The sequence below is a fragment of the Suncus etruscus genome, chromosome 11 (genome assembly GCF_024139225.1).
Source record: "Suncus etruscus isolate mSunEtr1 chromosome 11, mSunEtr1.pri.cur, whole genome shotgun sequence".
Lineage (NCBI taxonomy): Eukaryota > Metazoa > Chordata > Mammalia > Eulipotyphla > Soricidae > Suncus > Suncus etruscus.
In genome coordinates, this window is record NC_064858.1 from 106,304,046 (window position 1) to 106,331,213 (window position 27,168).

At 39.9% G+C, this 27,168-nt stretch overlaps 1 protein-coding gene across 4 annotated transcripts in view; it reads left to right on the forward strand.

The window, feature by feature from the left end:
* The window catches only part of ERC1 (ELKS/RAB6-interacting/CAST family member 1), a 434,994-nt gene that overhangs the window by 287,982 nt on the left and 119,844 nt on the right, over nucleotides 1-27,168 (forward strand). For all 4 annotated transcript variants that reach the window (XR_007500261.1, XR_007500262.1, XM_049783202.1 and 1 more), the window contains one exon: nucleotides 24,074-24,218. Coding sequence is in view for 2 of the 4 variants with exons in the window: in XM_049783202.1 (XP_049639159.1) it covers nucleotides 24,074-24,218 (145 nt within the window). In the remaining 2 variants the exon portion in view is untranslated. The remainder of the gene's footprint in view (nucleotides 1-24,073; nucleotides 24,219-27,168) is intronic.

A 27,168-nucleotide genomic window follows, 5' to 3' on the forward strand; every position in this document is an offset into this window, starting at 1 on the left:
TGTTAGGTCAAATTGTCAGTAATGAGTCAGTTTAAGGAGAGGTGTATATCACAAAATAATGTCACAAAATTTTCCGGTCAGAAGTAGCAAGCATTTGTCCTGCAAAATATGAGAGAGGGGCTAAAACTATGGAACAGGAGGTTCAGACATTTGCCTTGCATGCAAGTGGCCTACCTGGAGGGGTTAAAGTTCATGCCATTCATTAGGCTGAGTCCTTTCCAAACTCTAGCACTTTGTGGTTCCCCGAGCATTGCCAGATGTAGCCCCCATGCTGCAAAGCATCACCCTGGTGGCTCACATAATCTCTTACCCCACAGGTCCTCGAACAACACTGCATCCTTGGATTTGTCCATTAAATCCCTCAAAAGGAGTCCCCAAGCCTTCTGAGCATGGGAAGCACCTGCCCTTCCGCCCCCACTAAAAATGTTTGAGAAGGTATATTGTTTTCACATTTTAGTTTGCAGTTGCAAGAACTCTTATAGTCATTTTTCCTTAATTTTTTGCTCACTGCAAAGTTTGAATCTTGACATGTTTATATTGAAATTATTGCAGTTTTCCTAGTATTCCATATCTTAACACCTCAGACATGTGTACAATCTAGTCATTTCAACAATTTAGGAGGCATGAAGAGATGCTAAAGTCTGTGTTTTATCTTAGGCTTTTTTTTTGGGGGGGGGCACACCCGGAGGCGCTCAGGGGTTACTCCTGGCTCTAGGCTCAGAAATCGCCCCCGGCAGGCACAGGGGACCTTATGGTATGCCGGGATTTGAACCACCATCCTTCTGCATGAAAGGCAAATGCCCAACCTCCATGCTATCTCTCTGGCCCTAGCTTAGGCTTTTTATTTGTTTTGATTTTGTTTTTGGGGGCGACAGCTAGTGGCAATCAGGAGTTAATCTTGGCTCTGCACTCAGGAATTACTCCTGGTAGGTTTGGGGCTGACTGCATGCAAAGCAAATGCCCTACCACTGTGCTATTGCTCCAGCCTCATTGGCTTTTTCTTTTTTCTGTCTTTTCTGTCTATTGTGCTTGTTTCCATAGCACATATGAATCAAATAAGTATCTAATCAAGATACTTGGCCTCAATTGGACTCCCAAAGACCAGGGCTCTGGAGTCAGTTCTAGAGAAGTGACTTCTTGTTTTCTTCTAGTGTTTCTCCAAGGAGCAGAAAACAATTTAACATCTGACCGTTCTTTGGTTTGGAGTTCAGTCAGTCTCGATAAAGTGATTTGAGTAGAGTAATTACTTTTCTTATCTAGATAAAAACTGTGAACTTGTCTTAAAAGTTCGTTTTAACCGCTCTTTATTTATATAATTGAGGAAATGACAGCATGGCACTTAGACCTAGAGTTTAATTTTAAAAGTCCTTCGCATTTGCAACTGGTTCTGTTTCCAGCATTCCTAAAAAAGAGTATGAAACTATTGGATACTTGTGTTAGTACCTAACACAAATCACACTCATTGCATTATAGACCTCCAAGTCCAGAGAATGTTCTGAGGAATTTTTATCTATGATCACCAGTATTCTTTATAGAGTCATCTAGAGAGAAACCAAATTCACAGTCATTTGCTTTTTTATTTAGGCACTAAAAAGTGTTCTTGGGGCCGGAGAGATAGTACAGGGGCGTTTGCCTTGCAAGCAGCCGATCCAGGACCTACGGTGGTTGGTTCGAATCCTGGCGTCCCATATGGTCCCCCAGTGCCTGCCAGGGGCTATTTCTGAGCAGATAGCTAGGAGTAACCCCTGAGTGCCTCTGGGTGTGGCCAAAACAAACAAACAAACAAAAAAAAGAGCTAAAAAGTATTCTTGGCTTATGAGTTTTAAAAGCTGGGGAAAGAACTGAGAAGAGCATCTGGCATGGGGAAATATTTTCTTGAGTGGGTATTGTGAGGGAAAAACAGATGGGCGATAAGGGGGGAATGCATTTCAGTTCTGCAGTTATGTCACTGTAATAACTCACTCAGATGGATTTGATTTGAATTTTGGATTTGGTGTTAAAAGGAGCAGACCTGGAGCAAGTGCAGACCAGCACTGAGAATCAGTGGTGGGTTGAGACCTATTGTATTTTTTTTTTAAGTGCTTCCAGGGCTGTCCAGGTGTACTGATTTAGAGGCTGTTTCTTGAGTCAGGAAATTGTATCTTGTTCTGAGGTTTACTATAATAAAGAATACAGTCCTAGGGGATGGTACTGCTGGCTTCATGAATCACTTTACAGTCTGGCTATACTGACCCAAACTCCATGATTTATTTATGCCATACCAGAGTAGGAATGGCAAATATGTAAGCCACACATGGTTTTGAGATGGGTTTCTAACTGGGAAATGGCTGTAAATTCATAACGTGAGATGGGCCCAACCAGCCACAGCTCATGTTATATCCAAGAGCTCTCTTTCTAGAACTGTTTCAGGTCACCATCCTTCTCAGAATATGTCCTGCACTTTCTGTGTGCTCTTTAATCTGCCAAGGAGTCTTTGATTTGTGGCTTGCAAAGTTAAAAAGTGGTTCTGAAGCAGCACGGTCTTGGTTTATAGTCATTAATATTTTATCATGAGTTACTTCTGTAAATAGAATTAACTTGAATGTTACAGGTGTTTTTTGGTTTTTGTTTGTCTGTTTTTGTGGTGGTGGTGTATATTTTTGGAGGAGTATTGTTTTTAATACTGAATTGGACTACACGAACAGTGCTTAATCATACTCTTTTCTGTTGTTGTTGGGAGTGGAAGAATGGTCAGAATCTTTTTTAAGTTTATAAATACAGTATTTCAGGATAATTAATATTCTACTTAGTTTTTAAGCTTTATATCTCACTTTAATAGAGAGATTCTGTTAGAATTGCTCTAGGATTTACATGGGTCGTATTGGGCCAAAATATGCAGCAAAATAAATTTTTCTTTTAACCTAAATCGATCTTTATTTTTTTTGGTTTTGATTTTTGGGTCACACTCAGCAACACTCAGGAGTTACTCCTGGCTCTACGCTCAGAAATCGCTCGTGGCAGGCTCGGGGGACCATATGGGATGCCAGGATTTGAACCACCGTCCTTCTGCATGCAAGGCAAACTCCCTACCTCCCTGCCATCTTTCCGACCCCTTTTAACCTAAATTAAATAACGTTATTTTAAGTAGGTTTTTGAGGTAATTATGTATTCATTTGTAGTTCTAAATATTAGATATCCCTTTAGACAGTTTACTAATGGCGATGTGTAATTGTGAATACTAGATACGATATTACAACTAGAGTATTGGCATTTAAAGAGTCAAGTTATAGAACATTTCTGTCAAAACAAAATCTCCTTTTAGAATCTCATCCTTTATCCTTCCCACTTCTTCTCTCCTTATTTTTTGGCAGCCACTAATATGCTCTGCATTTCTATAGCTTTGTCATTTCAAGGGCCTTATACAAATAGACTAATATAATATGTCATATTTTTAGATTTTGTTTGCTGTATTCATCCAGGTGATTGCATCTATCAGTAGCTCATTCTTGTTTTCTTTTTTTTTTTTTTTTTTTTTTTTTTTTGGTTTTTGGTTTTTGGGTCACACCCAGCGGTGCTCAGGGGTTACTCCTGGCTGTCTGCTCAGAAATAGCTCCTGGCAGGCACGGGGGACCATATGGGACACCGGGATTCGAACCAACCACCTTTGGTCCTGGATCGGCTGCTTGCAAGGCAAACGCCGCTGTGCTATCTCTCCGGGCCCTCATTCTTGTTTTCTATTGAGTAGTACTTTGTTCTTTAACTACAGTTAACTACAGTTGTTGGAGGACCGCTGATTTTTCATTGTTTTACAATATATAAATATAAATATATTTACTCAATTATGAGATCATTATGTTTATTTAATTTCTTTTTTATTTCTTTGGGAAGAAGGTGGCCCTTACCTAGCAGTGCTCGGGGTTTACTACTTATTGACTCTTTGCTCAGGAATTACTCCTTACTATGCTCTGGGAATCATATCTGGTACTGAGGATTAAACCAGAGCTTGTCATGAAAGGCAAACAAACATCTTGATACCTGTATTAGCTCTTTGTTCACTTAAAAGGTTGTTTTTGGTTTTGTTATTGTTACTGGTTTTATTTGTTTGCTTATTTTAAGAAAGTAACAAACTTTTTGAGACTGGTATATCCATATTACTTTAACAGGAGCATGTAATAATGTTCCTGTTTTTCTACATCTGCACCAGCATTTGATATTACCTATTTAAAAAAAATAAGTGAAATAAGGTAATATGAGCATAATAGTTAACTTTCATGGTTTTTTGTTTTGTTTTGTTTTGTTTTTGGGTCACACCTGGCAGCACTCAGGGACTACTCCTGGCTCTTTGCTCAGAAATCGCCCCCTGCAGGCTCGGGGGACCATATGGGATGCCAGAATTCGAACCACTGTCCTTCTGTAGACAAGGCAGATGCCTTACCTCCAGGACTTTTACACACACACACACACACACACACACACACACACACACACACACACACACACACACACTTTTTTTTTGGGGGGGGGGATCACCTCGTGGCAGTAATCAGTGGTTACTACAGGCTTAGGCGACCCTAAGAGATACCGAGAATCAAACTCAGGTTGGCCACATGCAAAGCAAACACCCTACCCACTGTGCTATCACTCTGGTCCCGCTTTTGCCCATTTTTAATATTTGGATTATTGCTTTCTGGGGCTGTACAGCTTGAAGATCCTGGCCTGCCAAGGACTTGGCTTATCCTCCTCTGAAGATGCACTCCCCCAATAAAATGCTCTGATCTCAAAAAAAAAATGGGGGGGGGATTTTATTTCTTCTTATTAAGTCTGAGGAGTTCTTTGTAAGAATCAATAACCTCATTTTTTTAATGGGGAGACTGGATAAATAATGATCCCCATGAGGAAACCATACAGAGAATAAGCATATGAACAAGTATTCATCATCACTGATTATCAGGTAAATATAATTAAAATAATGAGGTATCATCTCACACCAGTGAAAACAGCAAATATCAAGAGCACAAGAAACAAGCAATGCTGGGAATATACTAAAAAAGATAGGTAGGTAGGTAGGTAGGTAGATAGATAGATAGATAGATAGATAGATAGATAGATAGATAGATAGATAGATAGATAGATAGATAGATAGATAATCTCTACTGCTAGTAGAAATGATATTAGGATAGATTAGATAGATAGATAGATAGATAGATAGATAGATAGATAGATAGATAGATAGATAGATAGATAGATAATCAATCTCTACTGCTAGTGGAAATGATATTAGGCTCAGCCGCTATAGAAAGCAATGGGGAAATTTCTCAGAAAACTAGGATTAGGCCTACCAGAGGATCCAGCAATTCCACCTCTTGGTATCTACCCCCAAACACAAAATTATACATTTGAAAAAATAAGGCACATCCATGTGCACTTGCAGTACCTAATACAAGAGCCAGACCAGATACATAATGACAGGTGAAACCTAATGAAGTTAGGTTTGGGACTGGAAGAGTACATTAGGAAGGGCATGTGTCTTGTATGCATCCAACACCAGTTCAATTTTTCATTTGAATGTTTGGTCCTCTGAGCACCTCCAGAAGTGACTTCCTGAGTAAAGAGCTAAAAGTACGCCCTGAGCACAGCAAGGACACGATGACTTCGCTCATCTGTGGAGTACAGGGGAAACCAAACTAGGGTATAGGCAATAGCAATTAAAAACAAACCCTGGGTACTGGGGTTCAAAATTAGAGAACCAGATTTGGGACAGTAAATGGGCTGAAGGTGACTCAGAGGCAGAAATAGGGGCTTATGGGCTCTCTGGTGGTGGTGTGGTAAGGTAACTGTGTACCTCCATGACCATGAATGTTAACATTATTGTAAACACAGAACCTAAACTGTAATTTTTTTAAGTATATATTTTAAAGTTCTTTGTATACTATGGATAACAGTCATCAGATGTGTGTTCTGCAAATATTTTCTCAAAATATGTGGCCGGTGTTTTCATCTCTGGTATTTAAATATTTGTATATATGCATAACATTATCAAGGACTGTTCATGCTTGAATTCAAGGAAGTAGAATGAAGCAACTTCCTATAAATTAGGGTTGACAAAAAAGGACATTTTATTCTTTAAGGGCCGGCATGATAGCATAGTGGGTAGGGTGCCTAGGTTTGATCCTGGTAGTCCATATAGTCTTTGAAATCTGCCAGCAGTAACCTTTTTTCTTTATTTTAATTGCTTTATTTAAGCACCATGGTTACAAAATTTATCATAGTTGGGTTTCAGTCATAGGATATATATCATCACCCTTCATCAGTGCAAATTTCCCCCCACAACGTCCCCAATTTCCCTCTCAGCCCCCACACTCCTGCCTGTCTCTAGGCAAGCATTTTGCTTTTCTTTCTTTCTCTTTCTTTCCTTTTTGACACTGTGGTTTGCGTGTCGTTTTTTTTTTTTTTTTTTTTTTTTTGTTTTGGGGCCACACCCGGCGGTGCTCAGGGGTTACTCCTGGCTGTCTGCTCAGAAATAGCTCCTGGCAGGCACGGGGGACCATATGGGACACCAGGATTCAAACCAACCACCTTTGGTCGTGGATCAGCTGCTTGCAGGCAAATGCCGCTGTGCTATCTCTCCCGGCCCAAGTTTTTTTTTTTTTTTTTTTGATTTTTGGGCCACACCCGGCGATGCTCAGGGTTTACTCCTGGCTGTCTGCTCAGAAATAGGTCCTGGCAGGCACGGGGGACCATATGGGACACCGGGATTCGAACCAACCACCTTAGGTCCTGGGTCGGCTGCTTGTAAGGCAAATGCCATTATGCTATATCTCCGGCCCCCATGCATGTCACTTTAACCCCTTTCAGCGCCCAGTTCTTGTCTAGAGTGATCAGTTACAACTATCATTATCTTAATAGACCCGTCTCTATTCTAACTGCACTCACCTCTCTTTGTGGCAAGCTTCCAACCATGGATTGACCTCATCTCTCTTGTCCCTGAATATTATTGCCAAACTGGCTTTTATGTTTCTTATATCCCACAGATGAGTGAGGTTATTCTATATCTATCCCTCTCCCTCTGACTCATTTTACTCAGCATAATAATCTCCATGTCCATCCATGTATAAACAAACTTCATGACTTCATTTTTCCTAACAGCTGCATAGTATTCCACGTTTCTTTATCTACTCATCTGTTGTCAAGTACCTGGGTTGTTTCGAGATCTGGCTATTGTAAATAGTGCTGCAGTGAATACAGGAATGCAGAGTGCTTTCCTGTATGATTTTTTTGTGTTCCTAGTGTATATGTTGGGAGTGGTATTTCTGGATCATATGTGAGCTCAATTTCTGTTATTTTTATTTGTTTATTTTTCTGGTTCTTTTTTTTTTGGTTTGTGATTTTTGTTTTGTTTTTGGGTCACACCCAGCAGCGCTCAGTGGCTACTCCTGACTCTATGCTCAGAAATCGCTCCTGGCAGGCTCAGGGACTATATGGGATGCCGGGATTCGAACCACTGTCCTTCTGCATACAAGGTAAATGCCTTACCTCCATGATATCTCTCTGGCCCCCAATTTCTGGTTTTTTGAGGATTATCCATACTGGTTTTCAGGAGGGCTCGACTAGACAACAGTCCCATCAGCACTGACTACATTTCTCCCCATATCCACACTTGCATTGGTTGTTCTTGTTCTTTGTGATGAGTGCCAGTCATTATAGTATGCTATCAGACCTCATTGTTGTTTTGATATGCATCTTCCTGAAGCTGTACAAATATTATAGTGGGTAAGGCACTTGCCTGGCACACCTGACAAGTTTAGTCCCTGGCACTGCATATGATCACCTAAGCCTGCCAGGAAAATCCCTCAGTCTATACTGTGGGGCCCCAAATCAAACTAATAAATACAAAACTATCCCTTCTGCATGCAACTCAGATAACAGTTTTTATGACTTTTACTTTAATGTACTTTTAAGAAAGAACTAGATTAAGCCTTGGTCATAATTTTTTTTTATGTTGTTGTTTTGGTGTTTTGCATTTATTCTGGGGCTATATCCAGCTGTGATCTTGGCTTACTCCTGACTGCGCACAGGATCACTCCTGGTGGGGTTCCAGGAACCATATGGAATGTTGGGGATCAAACCTGGGTCAGCTTTGTACCAAAGCAAATACCCTACCCCCCCACCCACTGTATTATTCTGACCCAAGTCCTTGGGTAGCTTATTGTTTAGCATTAAAGAGACAAATAGCCTTTCCAAATATGTTAAGAACCGTTTTGAAGAAGAGCCATTAAATTTCATTTGTATGATCCAAAGGTACAGAATTGGGGAAGTTACAAAGAGATGCTTTCAGAACTGATTTTATATAGTAATTTCTAAGAGTAATGTTCACAAATCTCCTGCTTTAGAGTTCCTTGTATTGAAATGTGTTTAAGCATTGGCTGGGGGTCCTCCTGATGGGAACATAATAAAACCAAAATCAAGCAATGCTTTTCATGGACAACTTGATGATCTGTATGGCCTTTTGCTATTCTAAGAGTCTGCTTCTACTTTGCTCTGTGATCTTGAAAGACTAATTTGTGGTCTCTTTCCACTTCTTTGCTGCTGTTTACTTCTCAGCTCTCATCCGTGTGGCTTCTACTCCAAGCACCAAAAGTTCTCTCAAGTTAACTGCAATATTACAAAATTGAAATCCAGTGAAAAATTGTTGTTCTTTTGTCTTGATTTGTCTGTAAATACTTTAAAGTGTCTGATCACATCTTATTTCTATGACTGCTCCCACTTGGTTCTTTCCCTGCTTTTCTTTCCCTAGCACTCTCTGCCTTTTCTATGAAGTTGATGTCCCTGTGCACTTCCATGATTTTAACTACCTTCTATATTGCCATTTCCACACCCATTTTTTATTATTATAAGAATAATTTTTATTTTGACCAAAGTGGATTACATATCTTTCACAGTAATATTTTTGGTACATATTGACATTGAGTCAGGGGAATTCTCACCACCAAAGTTGTCCTCCCTCCACCCCCGTTCCCAGCATGCAACCCATATCCCCCGTCCTTACCCCCCCCCCCCAGCTGCTAGTATAAGTGGTCCCCTCTATGTCTAGCTAGTTGTAGATTGGGTATTGATTCTGTTGTCATTGGCTTTGGATTTGGTGTTTAAGTAGATCATTTTTTATTGCTACTTAGTGATCATAAAACTGTTTGGTTTTGGTTCCCTCTATTATTTCCCCCTCAATTTGTCCACACCCATTTTTAACTCCTGTAACTTGTTATATGACTAGATATCTTCTCTCAAAATCACAGGGTTTGTCTAAGGATTGAGCTGCTTGATCTCTAAAAGTGCTTAACAATACATAAATAAGGCCCGAGTGATATAGTACAGTGGATTTGCCTTGTACTTCGACAACCCAGATTCCATCCTCAGTACCTCATATGGTCCCCAACCCCAGCAGGAGTAATTCCTGAATTGCAGAGCCAGGAGTAACTGTGAGCAGCACAATTTGTGTTTAAAAATACTCCCCTCCCCCCAACATACACAAGAAAAAACATAAATAGTGAGAATGTGTTTCATTCGTATTTTGTTGGTAACACTGAGATTTAAATTTCAAGTAGTATTTGTGAAATATATTTATTACGCATTTTTTCAAGCATTTGAAATGTAAAAACTGTTCTTTATTTGCTATATACTAAATATGTGGTTGGCTAGATTTGACATGGTCGTTTGGCAATCCCCAATCCAATATAACCCCCCTATTAGGGATGGGCAGCTTAAATTGTAAAAAGCTCTTAACGTTTTTTTATCAGTGTGCTGTTAACTTTAATCCTAACTTTGATTTATTTGGCTGGAAATACTTTTTTCTTTTCTTGTTGCGCATATGTGTTGTTTTTGTTTGGGGACCTCCTTGGCACTGCTCAAGTCTTTCTCCTGACTGTTTGCTCAGGGATCACTCATGGTGGTGCTGGTGGGTGGAAGAAGGGTTGTCTATATTCGATGCCTGGTATCTAATCAGAGTTGACTGCATACATAAAATGTAAGCACCTAACTCTTGTACTGTCTGTCCATCTCTAAGTTTCCATTTTTTAAGGGACATTCATTAGCATCTTTTGCCACATAACTATAAAATACACTTTTAAAAAATGTTGACCAGAAGACTAGTTTATATATTCTTTTTTGTTTGTTTGTTTGTTTTTTTGGGTCATACCCGGCAGCGCTCAGGGGTTACCCTTGGCTCTACACTCAGAAATTGCTCCTGGCAGGCTCAAGGAACCATATAGGATGCTGGGATTCGAACCACCGACCTTCTGCATGCAAGGCACACCTTAACTCCATGCTATCTCTCTGGCCCCAGTTTATATATTCTTCTTTTTTTTTTTGTTTTTTTTTTTTTGTTTGTTTTTTGGGTCACACCCGGCATTGCTCAAGGGTTACTCCTGGCTGTCTGCTCAGAAATAGCTCCTGGCAGGCACGGGGGACCATATGGGACACTGGGATTTGAACCAACCACCTTTGGTCCTGGATCGGCTGCTTGCAAGGCAAACACCGCTGTACTATCTCTCTGGGCCCAGTTTATATATTCTTAAGGTGAAAATTTTGACTATAGAACAAGCTGGCAGTTGCTTGTTTGTATGTTTGTTGTTTTGAGACCATACCTAACAGTCCTCGGGAATCACTTGTGATGGTGCTCAACAATGGTGCTCAGGGGACCATAAGGGATCCTGGGATCCCTTATCGAACCTGAGTCAGCTGGGAATGATAAAAGAAAATATTTTGTCTTTTTGCTCCAATCAGATGGGATAATGAATCACAGAGAATGAAATTCTAATAATGTTCTAGTGAATATTAGAAAAGTGAATTATTTTTCTAAGCATGGCACCTGCTAGGCATGATGACAGCTGAGTCGACTGGCTGAGTTTATGGAGTTCATGTTAAAGATGTGTCATTAAATTATTGGTGTTTATAAATGTGAAAATGCATTTATTTCTGAAGCATTGGACAAAACAGTATGCTTTGAGAGAGGAAAATAGAGAGATAAGAAAGAGGAACTTGAGCATACATCAGTGTAAAAGTTCCTGCCATAGAGACATGAGTCCTGGAGTTTGATGTTCAGCTTTGGCAGCAATGGTCATTGCTTGATGACTTTTTAAGCACATTTTCTATGTATACAAGTAATACCTTTATGGAGAGATATTTAAAAGTAATGTCTTTATGTTTTATAAGAAATTTTTAATCTAAAGATTCTACATTTCTCAGTCTTATGCCTCCTATAAAGCACACACCCCTTATACAAAGGAAGCATGTGTATAAAAAGCATTTTCCCCTAAAATATATTTGACAAGCAGCTAGAAAACTTGAGGGGAGATGCTGAGAGGATGGAATTATCCAACCTGAGTTATAGTAATAACTCATCTAGCGAAAGCAGTTACTTAACTTTCTACAGAATTTACCCCACTGGAGGTTGAATTCCAGACCTAGGAAAACCTGTAGTCAAAATTTTTGACAAAATTTGATAGCAAACTTGACAGAATTTTTGTATTGTTAGTATAGAGAGCTAATTAATTGCTGAATTCATTTTTATCTATTTTTCCAGCCAGAAATTTTGGTGACCTTCAGTCCTCAGTTTTCTCTCAGTGTACAGTCATACCTATCCCCCTTAGAATTTTTATCGACTTTAATGGAAAGTTTGCAAAATACCTTGAATAATCATGCATTTACTGGATCAATTCCTCCTTTTCGAGCAGTATACCACAGATCTGAAGATTTGATGTCCTGTAATTGCTGATTGTTTTGTGAAATCCGGACACAATTAGCTCTGGACTATGCCAGAAGGTGGGGAAATGAGTGTCAGGATACCACTGGCATTCTTTTTTGCAAATGTCATAGCAAACAGCCTTGGAATGTAGTGCAAACTAACGAGAAGGCAAGTGAGCCCCTATGGTAGCACAGTGTGGACAGCTAGTATGGACACGTTATCCATCTATGACTGGACAAAGGTTATATAAACAATGGGACAGTGACAGAGTGCAGGGATTAATTGCATAAAGCATTTAATAATTTTTAAAACAGACATATCTATAAATGGAGGTTCTGGAGTTTGAGTTCTGAGAAATAATGTGTCTGTTTTCCTTGGGAAACAGACATCCTAAGAAAAGAGAACACAATAAATATATGAATAAAAGAAAATAAAAGTATGAATAAAACTATAGCAGGTGTGCCTTATTTTATAGGTGCTCCATCTTTATAGAAAGGTTTCAATTCTAAGTTTTCTATTTATGTTCTACCATAAAGCACAAGGCAGAATGGACATAGTATTGTGAAATATGTTTGGGAAAGACCGGTTAAAGTCTTTTTCTGCATCTCATCCCCAGATGTTACTGTGAACCCACCATTTAGCTTCTTCTCTTGAGACCCAGGCTAAGCTGTTCTCCTTGTTCTTCCCCCCACCCATCACCAACACAAATCAGCGGATTTAAGCTATAATTCACTAGGGATTTTGATAGGATTTGAGTAAATCCCCAACAAAAACGCCGTTGGCTTGCTAGCTATTTTTAAAGGCAGAGATGTAGAAAGCAGAAGATCCTAAATGTACCTATCTTATGAGGGCCCTGGCCACAAAGAAAGATAGGTGGAATTTTCCTATGACTGTTTTATGAGATGTTTTGTAAAACTATTTCCAAACAACCTGTTGAATAGAATTAAGTTGTAGACATCGTCTCTGCATGGCATTTTTTTTTTATCACCCTAGTCACTGTGCTATCACTCAGTCCCCAACTGGGTATTATTAATACCTCTGAGCTCTTAGAAATTGACTTTCTGCTGATCACTTTTCAGTCTCCTGAAGCCTAAGGAGACAGGGATTCTCAGTCAGTTAAAAAGAAAATGCTTTAAAGAATGACAAATCTGTTTCTGCTTCATAGACCAAAAGGATTCTTCCCTTCTTGTCTTTTTGTTTGCAAAAGCAGAAGCATTGTTTTTTTGCTTGTCGTTTGGGACCGCAATTGTTTGTACTCAGGGAGTATTTCTGGCTCAGTGTTAACTTCTGATGGTGCTTGGGTGATTATATATAGTGCTGGGGATCAAATGCTGATTGGGTATAAACAAGACATCTAAGTTTAGTAACAGTCAGTCATACTATTTTCAGCAGAATTTCATCAAAACAAGAGATAAAGTACCTGAACACTACTAGGGTTGTCCTGAGGAACACCGCATACTCTTGGGCTCAAGCACTGACCCATCAGACCTACATCTAAGCTGAGATTCTATGGAAACACCCCAGAGGCCTTGTCTGTCTCCCAGCACTGTCCGATTTGGAGGTGGAGGACAGAATCATAAAATAACTGATCATTCCCACTACATACTGTCTTCGGGTTAGATGAGGAAAAGCAAATATACAAATGTTAGAATGTCAGTCTTGACAAGGATATGGAGAATAAATTTAGCTTATACCTAACTTTGGATCTTTTATATATTTTTAAATATTACTTTATTTAAAGGTCATGGTTTATAAAATTATTCATTGTACAGTTGTGGGTTTTTTTTTTCTCAGTTACAAGGTTGTTCTTCATTGAGTTTCATTGAGGTCATACATTGTGCAGGACCCTTCACCATCAGTGTTCCTTGTTTCCCTCCTGCCCTCCTGCTGCCCTTTCCCCTGCCTGCCTCTAGGGGAAAAAAACACACTCTTTCTCCCTCTCTTCTCTCCCTCTCTATCTCTTTTTTCTTTATATATTATTTCTCCCTTCTTCCCTCCATCTTTCCCTCCCACCCATGTTTCTTCCCTCCCTTGCTCCCCATGTTACTGAAGGGGCATCATGCATATCACTTTGTCTCCTTTCAGCACCCAGTTCTTGTCCATAATTATCATTTCCAACTATCATTGTCATAGTGGTCTTTTCTTTGCCCTAACTGCACTAACTTTGGATCTTTGGGGGGAGTGGATTTTAGATCACACCTGGTGGTATCCAGATTATTCCTTGTTCTGTGCTCAAAAATTATTCCTGGCGGGCTTTGGTGACCATATGGGTTTCTGGGGAGCAAACCCAGGCTGGCCACACGCAAGGCAAATGCCCTACATGCTGTGTAATTGCTCCAGCCCCTGGGTCTTTTAAGTTAGTTCATCTTTCTGTAAAATAATGGGTCTCAAAATTACTTGGAAAGCATCTTAAAATACAGATGGCCAGGACTAGTGAGATAACACAAGGTTTAAGGCACTTGCCTCGCATGCAGCCAACCTCGATTCAATCCTTGCCTTACCTATGTCTTCAGCACCACCAAGAATCAGGAATGCTCCCTGAACACAGAGCTAAGAAGCTCCAATCATCAATAGGTGTAATCCAAAAACAAGCAACAAAAAACATGCCCATCCCCTGAAATTCATACATAGTAAGACAATTGGAGAATAGATTGGCCCTTCCGCACCACCACAATAATCAGCCAGTGTGTGGTTGTAACACTCAGCAAAACGTTATATAACATTATATAAAGGAGATTGTGTTGTCCTGATCTCTTTGTGAGGAATCTGAAGTTTGTGGAAGTGAACTTTACAAAACTGACAATGGGGATTGGAGCAGGAGCACAGCAGGGAGGGTGTTTGCCTTCCACATGGCTGAGCAGGGCCAGATCCCAGCATGCGATAGGGACCTCCATGCCCGCCAGGAGTGACTTCCGGTGGAGAGCCTGGAGTAACCCTGAATGCCACCGGGTGTGACCCAAAGCAAGAACAGAACAAAAGAGGACAGTGTTAGAAATTAGGCTACAACTGACCGATTGTCAACAAAGTCGATCATTTTCCTCTTGGTCCTGGCCTTCCTGAAACTATTCTTTCTGATTCTTTTCTCTTTCTTGGAAGTTGTTTTCAGAAGTAGTTTGCAGTATACTCGTGACAGGAAATAAATGTGTACTTTACCCTCCTTGTGATCCTCAAAACATTCGAATTCACAAGCCACTTAAATTTGATTTCTAAATTAAAATTTAATTCAACAGAAAGGATATTTGGTATTATAATTGCAAATCAATTCTAAAAGTAAGATTTAGTTTAATAGAAAGTTCATTATATGTTATTTGTGAAGCCAATTTGAAAGATAAATCTGGCAATCACAATGAATAAGCCTTTTTATAACTTCTGAAAATGAATTGTTTGAAGAATTTTTATTCAGAGATAAATGCAGGCATAATTCATGAAGGAAGAAACGGGATAATTTTTTTTTTATATTTTAATGAACTATAGATATAGGGTACTCAGACCAGAGACATTGGACAGCAGCTAGGGCATTTTTCATACACCCAGTCAACTCAGGTTTGATCCCTGGCACCACATATAGTTTCCTGAGCCCTAAACCTAGAGCCAAAAGTATGCCCTAAGCACAACTGTGTGTGGCCCTAAAACAAACCAAAAAAAAAAAATACTAAACAGCAAGTTGTGGTTATGAGGACTCTTGTGACTTTCTTTCTTTTTTTTCTTTTTTTTTTTTTGTTTTGGTTTTGGGGCCACACCCGGCAGTGCTCAGGGGTTACTCCTGGCTGTCTGCTCAGAAACAGCTCCTGGCAGGCACGGGGGACCATATGGGACACCGGGATTCAAACCAACCACCTTTGGTCCTGGATCGGCTGCTTGCAAGGCAAACGCCGCTGTGCTATCTCTCCGGGCCCTCTTGTGACTTTCTTGGTTCGTACATTTGTGGGTAAGGGGGATGACTTAGTCCAAAACTACCGATGTAGCTCAGAGATAGAGCACTTACTTAACCTTGCATGTGTGAAGCCCCTGATTCAGTCCCTAGCATGGAGATGTTATGGAGGGGGTGTGCTATATGGTAGTGAAAGCAAAATAATATTTCAAGGAGCATCATAATATGTTACACAAAAATCTATGTACACTTGGGCCCGGAGAGATAGCACAGCGGCGTTTGCCTTGCAAGCAGACGATCCAGGACCAAAGGTGGTCGGTTCGAATCCCGGTGTCCCATATGGTCCCCCATGCCTGCCAGGAGCTATTTCTGAGCAGACAGCCAGGAGTAACCCCTGAGCACCGCCGGGTGTGGCCCAAAAACCAAAAAAAAAAAAAAAAAAAAAAATCTATGTACACTCAAACACGTGACTGTTCGTCTCTGCCATATATAATATCTGGCACTGAATACTTTATATTATTGCTCATGTTTCAGTTTTGATGTACTAATTATTTTGGATTTCATTTTCTCTTGTTTTCCCTTACAGTACATGAAATATCAAAACCGGACCTCACACCTCCTCATTCCTATTTATTTTCTTTCATAGTTCATTTTTTTGTTTGTTTGTTTTTTTTGGAGGGGTCACACCAGGCAGCGCTCAGGGGCCACTGCTGGCTCTACACTCAGAAATAGTTCCTGGCAGGCTCGGGGACTATATGGGATGCTGGGATTCGAACCAATGTCCTTCTGCATGCAAGGCAAGCGCCCTACCTCCATACTATCTCTCCAGCCCCTCATAGTTCATTTCTAAGTATAAAAAATATGCCCTTGGCCTCCCTTAGCAAAAATACGAATAGTCTATAAAAATGTACAAGAATCACTATCTAATCCCTGAATAAACATTTTTTTCTCGCCAGTTCCTCTTATTTTTAATGAAAATTGTTGAAAAAATGTAAAACCCCATGTCGAGTCACATATCAATTAGCTGTTTAATTTAACTGAGCCACTGTAAAAGTAAATGTAAGTGGGTTTTCAGCTGCCCCCAAAATGTAAAATAATGAAATAATTACTTCACCAGATTATCTCAGATCTTCTAAACTGGAAGGAAGTCCATGGTCCCCTAACTTACTGAGGCCCCATGGCCTGAGCCCACGCACTGGTGTATTTTAATTTTAATTTTAATACACTGGTGTATTAAAAATAACAAATGTATAAATTAGAAGCCCCACCATGTGCAACCCTACACATGGAATTTTTTTTCCCTAGAGATTTTTTTTGTTGTTGTTAGCAAAGGCTAAAGTTTCCCCCTTTGCAGTTGACCCTTATTGTCCCTTTTCTTGCTTTTATTTAAAAATAAAACTCCCGGGCTCAGAGAGATAGCACAGCGGCGTTTGCCTTACAAGCAGCCGATACAGGACCAAAGGTGGCTGGTTCGAATCCCAGTGTCCCATATGGTCCCCCGTGCCTGCCAGGAGCTATTTCTGAGCAGACAGCCAGGAGTAACCCCTGAGCACTGCCGGGTGTGGCCCAAAAACCAAAAAAAACAAACAAACAAACAAACAAAAAGAAAAAAACTCCCAAATTCAGAAAATGGATATGGAAATGTCTGGGGTCCTTTGTTCTCCCATCCAGTTCTTGTTTTTTTAAATTCTGTGCCCATCATGATGGTTGTCATATTCAGTACAATACCAGAACCAGCTCTGGGTCTGCTATTTCTGCCTTTTCTCCGGAGGTCTGTTTAACTGTAGTTAGCACTTCCGAGACTCACTGCTGTAACTGAGGTGGGTTTTATCATTTTGCTTCTGAAATTCAAATCCTGGAGGGATTGTATTATAGAATAATAGTAGTAGTAATAATAATATATATATATAGTAAATGCCAGTAACTAAATCTGTGTCGATTGGATATGAGCATGTAGAATAGAGGTGTCCCATAGAAACTAGAATGAGGGGCCGGGCGGTGGCGCTGGAGGTAAGGTGCCTGCCTTACCTGCGCTAGCCTAGGAGACGGACCGCGGTTCGATCCCCCGGCGTCCCATATGGTCCCCCAAGCCAGGAGCGACTTCTGAGCGCATAGCCAGGAGTAACCCCTGAGCGTTACCGGGTGTGGCCCAAAAACCAAAAAAAAAAAAAAAAAAGAAACTAGAATGAATGTTGAGCAATTCCAACTCTTATCCTGACTGAAGTTCTCATCAGCACAGATTTGACATAATCATGGAATTCACAACTTGTGTTTTGGGGGTGAGGGAGGCAGACCCGGTGGCACTGAGGGGTGGCTCCTGGGTCTGTGCTCAGATCACTGCTGGCAGGCTCGGGAGACCATATGGTTTACTAGGTTGGCCCTGTGCCAGGCAAATGCTCTACCCACTGTGCTATCACCCTGGCCCCAGAATTCACAACTTCTAAAATGCTGCACACCCTGTTTCCCCTTCCTAACCCACCTAAAATATTTGACGTGAACAGTGATTCACTCCTCTAACACACTCTTTTCTCAGAATTGTCTTTATTACTCTCAGTTAGATTTGAGTTGCAACCTAGACTGGCCTATTAAGGAAGGATTTCTTTTATTTCAATCGAACTAACTTTGCATTCTCGCATTACATATTTGGTATGTGCATTACTGAAAATAAATGTGTGTATGATACATCAATTTTACTACAAGTACAATACTTATCTGGCAGGAGAGATACATGATAATATTCTTTATTTTGCTTTTCTGTAGAGGGGGCACTCCCAGCAGTGCTCAGAGCTTATTCCAGGCAGATTTGGGGGAACCGTATTTGGTGCCAGGGATCAAACCAGGCTTGAAATGAGAAATGGTGTCATAAGAAAATGATTTGGGGGGCCGGGGCAGTGGCGCTAGATGTAAGGCGCCTGCCTTGCCTGCGCTAGCCTAGGACAGACCGCGGTTCCATCCCCCGGCATCCCATATGGTCCCCCAAGCCAGGAGCGACTTCTGAGCGCATAGCCAGGAGTAACCCCTGAGCGTCACCGGGTGTGGCCAAAGACAAAAAAAAAAAAAAGAAGAAGAAGAAGATGATTTGGATAAAGATTTAATAGGTTGGCTTTTCATTTTATTGATTTTTACCTTGAAGGTATCCAAAGGGATGTTCAGAAGATCTGGGGACCCCAATTCTAAGCCAGCCAGGCTCACCATTCAGTGTCATGGCTTTTGGTTCATGAGGCTCTGAGACTATCCAGGCACTCCAGGCAGTGTTGAGGCCTCCAGGATCACACTTGATGGTGCTTATAGGGTTCCATGGCTGTACTGTAATGCTTGGAGGGCCATTTGGAATGTTAGAAGTTGAATCTGGGACAGACGCATGGTAGGCCTGTGTCCTAACAAACGTACATTGTCCTGGACCCAATTGGCTGGTGTTTTATTTGTTATTTATATTTATTTATTATGACTTGAAATTTTTCTATTTTTTATTTTCTTTTGGTTTGGGATGGCTATCCCAGTGGTGCTCAGGGGTTACTACTGGCTCTGTACTTGGGAATCAATCCTGGTGGTCTTGAGGGACCAAATGGGATGTTGGAATCAAACCCAGGTCAGCTACATACAAGGCAAGACCCTACCCATTGTACTCTTGTTTTATCCTGTGGTTGGTGTTTTTGTTTTTTTAATTTGTTTTGGGGTGTTTTTTGTGTGTGGAGGAGACACACCTAGCAGCACTCAGGGATTATTCCTGGCTGTACGTTCAGAAATCATTCCTTGCAGGCCCGGGGGACCATATGGGATGTCGGGGGTAAAACCCAGGTTCACTGTGTGCAAGGCAAATGCCCAACAGCTGTGTTATACTCCAGCCCCTGGTTGATGATATTTTGATACATTTTATCACCAGTATAAGGATTTTTATAGTGTTTATAATGTTTTTTGTTTTTTGTATTTTTGGTTTTTGGGCCACACCCGTTTGACGCTCAGGGGTTACTCCTGGCTATGTGCTCAGAAATCGCCCCTGGCTTGGGGGGACCATATGGGACGCCGGGGGATCGAACCGCGGTCCGTTCCTTGGTAGCGCTTACAAGGCAGACACCTTATCTCCAGCGCCACCTTCCCGGCCCCATGTTTATAATGTTTAAAATTAGGAAAGATAAATTCATTTTTATTTAGTTATATTAGTGATTTACTTATTATTATTTAGGTGGGTTTGTTTGGGTTCCCTTTTTTCCCCCCGTTTTTGGGCCACACCCAGTGGCACTTGGGTTACTCCTGGCTACGCACTCAGAAATCGCTCCTGGCTTGGGAGACCAGTTGGGATGCCGGGGATTGGACCCAGGACCGTCCTGGGTCAGCCACATGCAAGGCAGATGTCCTTCTGCTGTGCTATCGCTCCGGCCCCTATTTAGTTTTTTTTATTACATTATTAGTTAGTTAATCATTTAGTTTTGTACATAATTTGACTTAATGTTCAGCTCCTTGTCATAGAAATCCTTTTAGCATGTAAGTGGCACTTTGTCTATAACCTGGCATGTGATAACTCCTCATTAAATAGTTAGTGACTGGTAACTTTTGTCTTGTTTTAAAAGATGTGTGTCAGGTCTTTGCTACTCCTGATTAAGTAATTTGCACTTCTAGACCTGCAACTGAGTACATTTAAAATGCTTTCAGTGTGAACTAACAACATTATTAAATCTACTCTCCTCAGTATCTGGCTTTGGGGACTTACTAGTATAATTTCATAACTTTTGGGGACAGCAGGGGAGGGGGAATCACTCCTAGCATTGCTCAGGGGACAATCTGAGGCGCTGGAAAACTGGTTAGCTGCATATAGGAGATCTAAAGAGGAGATGGTAAGATATTTCAGGACAAGAGTCTGAGGGATTCAGGCCTTCCCCCGAAGGCTTACCTTCGAACTCTGGTTTCACCAAGCACAATTGCTTGTTTCTTGATTCCATCTGATCTCTTTCCTGATTTTCGGGTTACAGATTCAGAGGATAGAAACATAAAATTATTCTACTTAAAATGCCCAGTTGTAGGAAATGGGAAAATAGACCATAATAACATTCGTTCACATTCCTTTCTGCCTTACATTGCTATGGAACACATGTTTAGGACTTCCTTTGAGATGAGCTGCCATCATTTCAGTGTTCTCTCTTGCTCTCTCACTCTGTCTCTCTTTCTCTCTCTAGCGACAGAAGGCTAATGTGTTGTTCTCAAGGATTGTGAGCTGTCTGCCTTGGACATTTACCTCCTGTCCCTGAAATTTGCTCTGAGGAGGGCGGGGATCGCGGAGGAGGTGCTTTCTCATTACTTGCGGCTCAAAGGCCACAGAGGAGTATTTTCAAAGGCCTCTTGATTCTATTAGAATGTGCGGGTTAAAGGGCAGGTTCAACTGTTCTGGTACTTTAAAACACCAGGGACGCGTGAACAGACCACTCTAATGACTTCAGGTTGGATTTCTGCTGCTGCCTACTCCTTATGCAAGTGCTCTCACATGTTGGGCGTGCAGCAGGGGGTTTCTAATCACTTTGAAAGGTTCTCCTTTTTTCTGAGGAGAAGACAGAACAAGGTAAAACTTGGCTGGGAGCATATGCAGTTTTGATTTTGCTTTAGGCTTGTGACATTCATACATTACCTTTCATATTTTCTGCGGTTCATTTTATTCCCAGGGCTCTTGGGAAACCGAGTCAGAAAATATTCCCATTTTTGTGGATAACCTGTAGTCACTAGAGCTTTCAAAGGCATTTATTGATCCCCATCGTGCCTTTTTCAGTGGCCTATTAACATTAAAATAGGTGAGTTCCAGATTTAAAAAGAACTTTTTCTGGTAGCTTTATTTTCTTCATACTTTTTGTATCTTTCGGTTTTTCATTAATAGTTTTTTGAGAAAAGTTTTTTCAAAGAAGCAGTGTATATTGGGTGAGATGGCTAATAAAATAATTGTTTTGCAGTTCGCATTATTTGTCATTCTGAATTACTTTCCCCTTTGAAAAGCAGAGTTCTTAACACTCTTTTAGTTTAGACTGTGTTAGTTATAATCTGTAAAAACTCAGTTATATGATCTCTTCTGTCAGATTTAGAAATAATTTTCCTTATCCCCACAGATTCATAACTTTAGTAAATATTAGCTTCTAGATTCTTGCCTGTCCTCCAGGTTTTTTTTTTTAAAGAAGCTGATATCCCACAGTTATATTTCAAATTTACCTAAACGGTCTGTGACCATCTGACCCTCAACATGCCCAGTCTTGTCAAATTTACCAAAATGACAGACATTCACAATATGTCTTTCCAAACCTGAAAGCTAATATACCCAGAGTTCATATGGTATTTGTACAATATATAACCAAAACATTTTCTTTACTGCAAATTGCCCTTTTTAGACACATGCAGATATAGAAACCAATATCAGGAGTTGACTTTTAAAATGGAAAAAGACACTGGTATGCTAGTCTGCCAGGGAATTTTTAGAGGGTACGAGTCATTGATTCTGTGTAGTCCATAGTGTATTATCAGTGCTCAGCAAAAAGTAAATAGCATTAATGACATAATTTTTTATTTGAATTGTACGTAAGAAGGGAAAGGGCTTCAAATTATGTGGCTTATTTAAAAGGTGTTATTCCAGTGACTCGGAATTCGGTGTCACATCCTTTAGTTTGCATTTCAGAATCTGAATTGTCACCTGTTATATCATATTGCAGTTTGGGAATGTGACATTTTACCCCAGAGATTAACTGTACCACACTAGCTGTCCAAGCATATCATTTATAAAAGAATTTGGAATTCAGTCAAGATGTCTCAACAATATAGAACCAATTTTATCCATTCAAATTATGATGCTTTCCCTTGAGCACAGAATAGAATTTCAGTTTCATCACCTATGTAGCTTGTGTTCAGTAAACAGCTCCTCGTTGAATCTAATTAAATGAAGTACTTTCTCTTTCATTCGTCTTCTGTGATTCACAGGCTGCCAACTGTGATGTTAATCGTTGGTGTATTGAAATGCAGCACCCTTGATTGGGAAGGTGCAATTCTCTTTCCTGCTTTGTCAGTCTTAAGTTCCCCAAAGAGAACAGATGAGAGTGAGGAACAGGAAGCTGCATAGTGGGGCTATCTTGAACTCCTTCACCTTTAAGCTCATTTCACCACTTAACATATTTTTTTCAAGTGCTCAGAGGATATATTTAGACCAGCATTATCCCTTTGGTGTTGACTGGAGCTTCATGGTATAAACCATCTGCTATTTCTTAGAATTAAATAGAATGTGAGACAGTAAAGAGTTATGTTTGGTATTAGGAAAATCTTATTCCCTTATAGTAAAAAAAAATATATGTTAAACAAATCTCCATTCTTGTGATATATACCGATGTGTATTTTCCATTGGTTAATACTCCTTATTTAGAATCCACTGTGTCTACCCACTTCCAGAATAAAGAAAACCCCTATCAGAATATTAAAAAAAATAGTCTTCTAGTTTGTGGCTTAACTAAAACTCTCCCACATGACTTTTATTGAAGCATAATTACCTTAACAAAAGACAGAAGCAAGGTTAACTTGGGCAGTAGGTTCTCAGATTCCTTATTTCCTTAGGTCAAAAGCTCAGGTGACTTCTATAGTTCCTGTAAATCAAATCTGTCTTATGGATTGTTGACTGACAAAGATGGTCTTATTTTAAGGAATGCATTTTGGTCTGAGGATAATTGTTCACCCACTTCATTCAAATTATTTTGTACATTTCTCACGTCCACTAAATCTCACCTTCCTCTCCTTCTGGACATGAACCAAAGTGTAGTTACCTAAACCACAAGGAAATCTGTAAATTTTAAATGGCTATATTAAAGTGTGCAGATTTCTGCCAAGTAAATTCAGTATTGTAAACTTATTTTCATGACAGAATAAAAAACAAAGTCTGCATGTTCAAAATGCCCCAGGAACAGATGGCTGCATTTCCAAATCCTATTTACTAACATTTGCAATTTGTTATACACTCTATACATGAAAATGTTTTGTTTTAGTTATGATTCAATTTGCCTGGAAGCCATAGAATATTTACCAAAAATATTCATTAAATTGAGTAAGTGTGTAGGTGACAGATTATTCTTACTAAAAGTCATTGACTTGGTTTACTTCTCAAGTTTAACTTCAACCATATTTAGAACCTCTGCATATTAAGATTTTTTTTTTTACAAGAGCATGATAAAAGCTATTTAGAGCTTAAAACATTGAATAGGATTCCTGGTTGCATCACTTATTTCTGATATGAATGTGGACAGCTGTATCTTTTAGATCTCAGTTTCGTCACCCAAAAATGGGGTAGAACAGGAAGTGGGGAGCTAGCTCAGAGGACTGGAGCACAAGTTTTGCTAAAATATCAAAGTGTTCCCTTCCCCCACTCCATCACTAGAAAGGTCCCCCCAAAGAGCAGAAAATTATTAGAAATAATAGTTACTGCAGAAGTTATTTTGTAAGTCTTAAATGAAAGTCTTGACATTTTCTTCCTGTTGCAGGCAAGAAGCTCTTTTGGCTGCCATTAGTGAAAAGGATGCTAACATCGCTCTCCTGGAACTGTCTTCCTCAAAGAAAAAGACCCAAGAAGAGGTAGCTGCACTCAAGCGGGAGAAGGATCGACTGGTCCAGCAGCTTAAGCAACAGGTATAATTAAATACAAGGAGAGGAAGATCAGTGGGGCCAGCTTTCACTGCGTGCCCTAACCTCTCTCCACATTCTTTCGGTGCTGCCAGGTCAAGCCCGAGGCGTCACACATGCAGGGCGCTGAGGCACACATCCTTTTACCACCACGCCACATCCAGCACTCCCATCAGTTTTTTGGCTTGCATTCTCAGGCACATTGTTTGTACATTTTGGCAGCTTACATTGGCTCTTCTGCCTGAGGTGACCAGATTGGGAAAGAGTTTTTCAAATGAAGCAGTTGCTTCTTTGTACTTTGGGAAACCAGTCACCAACTGATAGCATTTGGGGAATAATATTTAGTGTACACAACAATAAGAACTTATTTACACAGCAAAGGTATTTTGTTTGTAAGGCAGTATTTAATCTCCTTCAAAATGGACTTTATGTTTACATACCTTGATAACTGAGAAAAGACCGAAAGATAACCATTTACTACAAGATAGATCACCACCAAAAGAATTTTTCACAAAAGAGAACATCATTCGATATTTAGATGCCTGTAAATATAGTAGGAAAAATATGCTGTTATTAAAGACATATGTCCAGTAGTTGAAAATGGAATTTGGCTTATCAGAGTTGATGATATGAGTACAGTGATGCTTGCCAGGAGGTGGGGTCAAAGAAATGGGAACATCTTGGTCAGAGGGTACAGAATGTTCAGCAAAATGACGAAATTATAACCTATTTCTCAGCTGAGGGCCTGCCCCATTGTGGGCCCCCAGACTGTTTCAAAAAGGTCACAGGTAGAAGTAGCATAAATTGAAGAGCCACAGGAAAGAAAAAGAAAAGGTCAGAAGGGAATCGTGATCAGAACAAAGGTTGAGAAACACTGACTTGTAGAGATCTAAATTATGTCACTAATGCATAGTGCTTGCTATATTGTGTGTTTAAGATTTGCTCAGAAAATAGACTTTAAGAGCTTTAAGGGTTCTTACCACAGAAAAGGTAATGATGTGAGGTGGCAGAAATGCTTCCTACTTTGACTCTGATATTCATTTCACAGTGTGTATATATATATATATATATATATATATATATAGCAGCCCCTCGATATTTTCGAAATAGTGTTGTGAGATCCCCACAGATACCAGGCTGCTCAGATATTGAAGTCCCTTTATATGAAAAGATGTCGTATTTGCATGTAACCTATGCACATATGTTTTAAATTCTCTGTAGATAACTTTTAACACTTAATGCAATGATATGTGTGTACATGTGTGAAGAGTAAATACTATGTATATGTAGTGGGACTGTTTGGACAATGATGTCAGAAAATGGTCTGTACAGTGCACATCCGTGACACAATACCAAACCACTATAGGTTTAAAACATGAACATATATATATACACATATATATGTTTGGTGGTTTGGGATGGGATTGTATTTTGTTTTTATTCTTTTGGGGCCACAACCAGTAGTGCTTAGGGTTATCTCTTGGCTCTGCACGTAGGGATCGTTCTTGATGGGGCTCAAGGCATTATATGGGATGCTGGGGGTCTGAATAAGTTGACCACATGCAAAGCAAGCTATACTATGTCTCTAGCCTCACATGTACATATTTTTCTTTTTTTTTTTAATTTTTTTGTCCCCCCCAAACTCTTTTTATTAATTAAGTAATTTATTTGTATATACAATCTTGAAGCACCATGATAACAAGCATGGTTGTAGTTGGGTTTCAGTCACAAACAGAATACCTCTCTTCACCAGTGCAACATTCCCACCACCAATGCCCCTCTTTAGAGATCAAGGACTAGTGATTTAATAAACATACATGATTCATGTTAAATATATGCTGTTATACCTCAACAAAGTGTGAAGACAGTTACACATCAGTAAAGTGGGGGGAGGAAGCTGGTAATGTGAAATATTAGATTTGTTGAGCAAAGTCATTTACTATTTTGAAATGTATATAGTTAGCAATACCAATTCTCCTTTTTCTGTTGAGCCTGATTATATAAGCATTATTTAGCTAAGTTTTCTTTTTTTTTTTATTTAGCTAATTTTTCTATTCCTCCATATTAAGACACCAAATATAATAAATATCTAGCAGGGCAAAATATTGCATCTCATTTACACTGACTTTTGATTACTTGACTCTGAGAACCATATGTTTTTATTAGGTGAGAGCTGAAATCTAAGGATATTAGTTAATCCATCAAGTTATAGCCTTAAAAGGAGTGTCTCAAAACTAACTGCCCAGTATCTTTTGTTGTTCTGGTTTTGCTGATGGTTTAGACTTGGCTTTGCACTTAGGAATTATTTTTGGCAATACTTTGGGGGGGCCATCGGGGATGACGAGGATGGAACCTGGTGAGGCCACATGCAAAGCAAATGTCCTACCCACTGTACTCTTCCTACACACACACACACACACACACACACACACACACACAATTTTTTTACATCTCACTATAATGCCCTGAATATTCTGTAGTGAACACCCTACCTGCTGAACTGTTCTTAGATCCACACACCTACACACACACACACACACACACACACAATTTTTTTACATCTCACTATAATGCCCTGAATATTCTGTAGTGAACACCCTACCTGCTGAACTGTTCTTAGATACACACACACACACACACACACACACACACACAATTTTTTTACATCTCACTATAATGCCCTGAATATTCTGTAGTGAACACCCTACCTGCTGAACTGTTCTTAGATCCACACACCTACACACACACACACACACACACACACACACACACACACACTTCTTTAGACCCATACACCAATTTCTTTACATCTAACTATAATGCCCTGAATATTCTGTAGTGATGCAATATACTGAACAGAAGGATTGTGCATTTCTTGGGAGTCCATCGTAACAATAATTTTCTGATCCATGGGAAGTTTCATATTCCTGCCCTCTCAATGTATCTGGGATGCTAT